Raw genomic sequence first — 1,881 nt, 5'->3', positions numbered from 1 at the left:
TTTTTTTTTTACATATATAGCGCCAAATAAGTTGGCGCTTTATTTTGAATTATTGTACTGGTCAGGAAAAAAAAGGATATAACGCCACTCTTTCTGGCGCTATATCACTGTCAGTGTATAACGCCAGAAATAATGGCGTTATATCACTCATAGTGTATAACGCCAGAAATAGTGGCGCTATATATTAACGGTGCTGTTACCGTTTATATATAGCGCCACTATTTCTGGCGCTATATATATTTTTGTTACCTTTTTTTTTTACATCTATTTATGTGTTTTGAGTCCAAAATAGCAACATTTTGGTTTCCGACTCGGAGCAGGGCAAGTCACCAGAAAAATCTCGCATCAATTATTGGTGACAAACAACTTGAAATAACCACTCTAGTAAACTTAATTATCTCTAATAAGAATAACAGAAGAAGCAAAAGAAGAAAAATTTACTACTACTGTAATAAGTAGAAGATTCAATAATAATCAAGATTTATAGACAGTGGATGTAGACAAACTATTCATCTTTGTAGAAACTCTACCATCTGTTCACTGGTCTGACACCCTTCATCACCTAACCTAATAAAACAATAAAACAAAAGAACAAAAAAGAAATACACACAAAAAAAAAACTTTTTTTCAGCAGGGGTTGCATTCAGAATCATTGAAAAGCTCTAACTTAAGTTTGCTTCTGCAAACAGGGCAAAAGGGGTGTTTTAAAAGCCACATATCAGCACATTCAAGGTGGAATCCATGATTACAACCAGGAACCAATCTCACAAATTGTTCACTTTCAATATTCTCCAAACATACTGCACAATCATTGCTTAAAACTAAGTCTTTGCCTGTGATTTTGGGGAGTTTATCCAGTTGTTCAGCTGAAAGACCATTTTCTTTTGTGGGCTTCACAGGTTGATCTTGATGGGTACTAGAGTGGTGGTAAGTTGCTGCATACCAAACTAAACAGATGTAGACAAGAAAAACAACGCTCATACCAACACAGGGAAGAAAAAGTGCAAGAAACACTGTAAGAAGCATTGTTTAATAATGCGATTAAATTCAAGTGAGTNTATAGTGGCGGGGACGATTCCAAGGTGGAGAAGGTGCATATGGCCGATTAAAATATGGTCGAACTAGAGGTGGACCTCGTGCTGGTGGTTGTCCAATAATAAGTGCCAAAATTTCTGGGGGTAGAGGAGGAGGATGAACCATAGCTGGTCTTCCCGGACGTCGCTGTGGATAGGGTGGTACAGGAAACGGAGGCCATAATGGAGGAGGAGGAGGAGGAGGAAAACGGATGCCATAAGGTGGAGGATGACGAAGAGGAAAAGGAGGTGGAGTTGGCGGAGCGACGGGGTTTGGTGGTGGTGGTGATGGTGAAGGCCTTCGGAGGTATCCCGGCATTGTGAAATTACTATGATGCGATGAATTTGCAATGGTTTTAAGAAGGGAAAAGGGGGTTAGGGTAATGAGTTAATTAAATCATTTAGAACAGATAAAAAGGGCTTATAAATGAGATGAGAATTGAGATATTGCATCATTCTAGAAGAAATAGAGTTTTATTAGGAGTCCAAGTATGAATTGTATAGATGACTTTGTGAGATTTTATAGGGAAACATTTTCAAAATCCCGTCGATTCGGTTGGACTAAAAAATTTCAGAACCCAAGATTTTTATTTTGTTGAATATTGCGATAATTCTCTTTTTTTTTTCCAAAAGTTATTTCTCAAAATGGTCAGTCAAACATTCAATCATATGGCTAGTTTGTTACTACCTCCGGTCCAAAATAAGTGATTTTTTGGCCTTTTTCTTGTGGTCCAAAATAAGTGATTTTTCCAGATTTCAAGAATGAATTAATTATTTTTTTCCTACATTGTCCTTGAAGTAAATAGTG

At 37.1% G+C, this 1,881-nt stretch overlaps 1 protein-coding gene across 1 annotated transcript; it reads right to left on the bottom strand.

The window, feature by feature from the left end:
- Nucleotides 1-627: 627 nt before the first annotated feature.
- LOC109217987 (E3 ubiquitin-protein ligase ATL23-like) lies at nucleotides 628-1,392 on the bottom strand. Its single transcript, XM_019382296.1, has 2 exons — nucleotides 1,134-1,392; nucleotides 628-1,013 (listed from the first exon to the last, which is right to left on the bottom strand). The coding sequence occupies exons 1-2, from the start codon at nucleotides 1,390-1,392 to the stop codon at nucleotides 628-630; spliced, it is 645 nt and encodes a 214-aa protein (XP_019237841.1).
- Between the last annotated feature and the right edge of the window lie 489 nt (nucleotides 1,393-1,881).

Source organism: Nicotiana attenuata, unplaced genomic scaffold (genome assembly GCF_001879085.1).
Source record: "Nicotiana attenuata strain UT unplaced genomic scaffold, NIATTr2, whole genome shotgun sequence".
Lineage (NCBI taxonomy): Eukaryota > Viridiplantae > Streptophyta > Magnoliopsida > Solanales > Solanaceae > Nicotiana > Nicotiana attenuata.
This window is presented reverse-complemented; position numbering and strand designations above follow the sequence as displayed.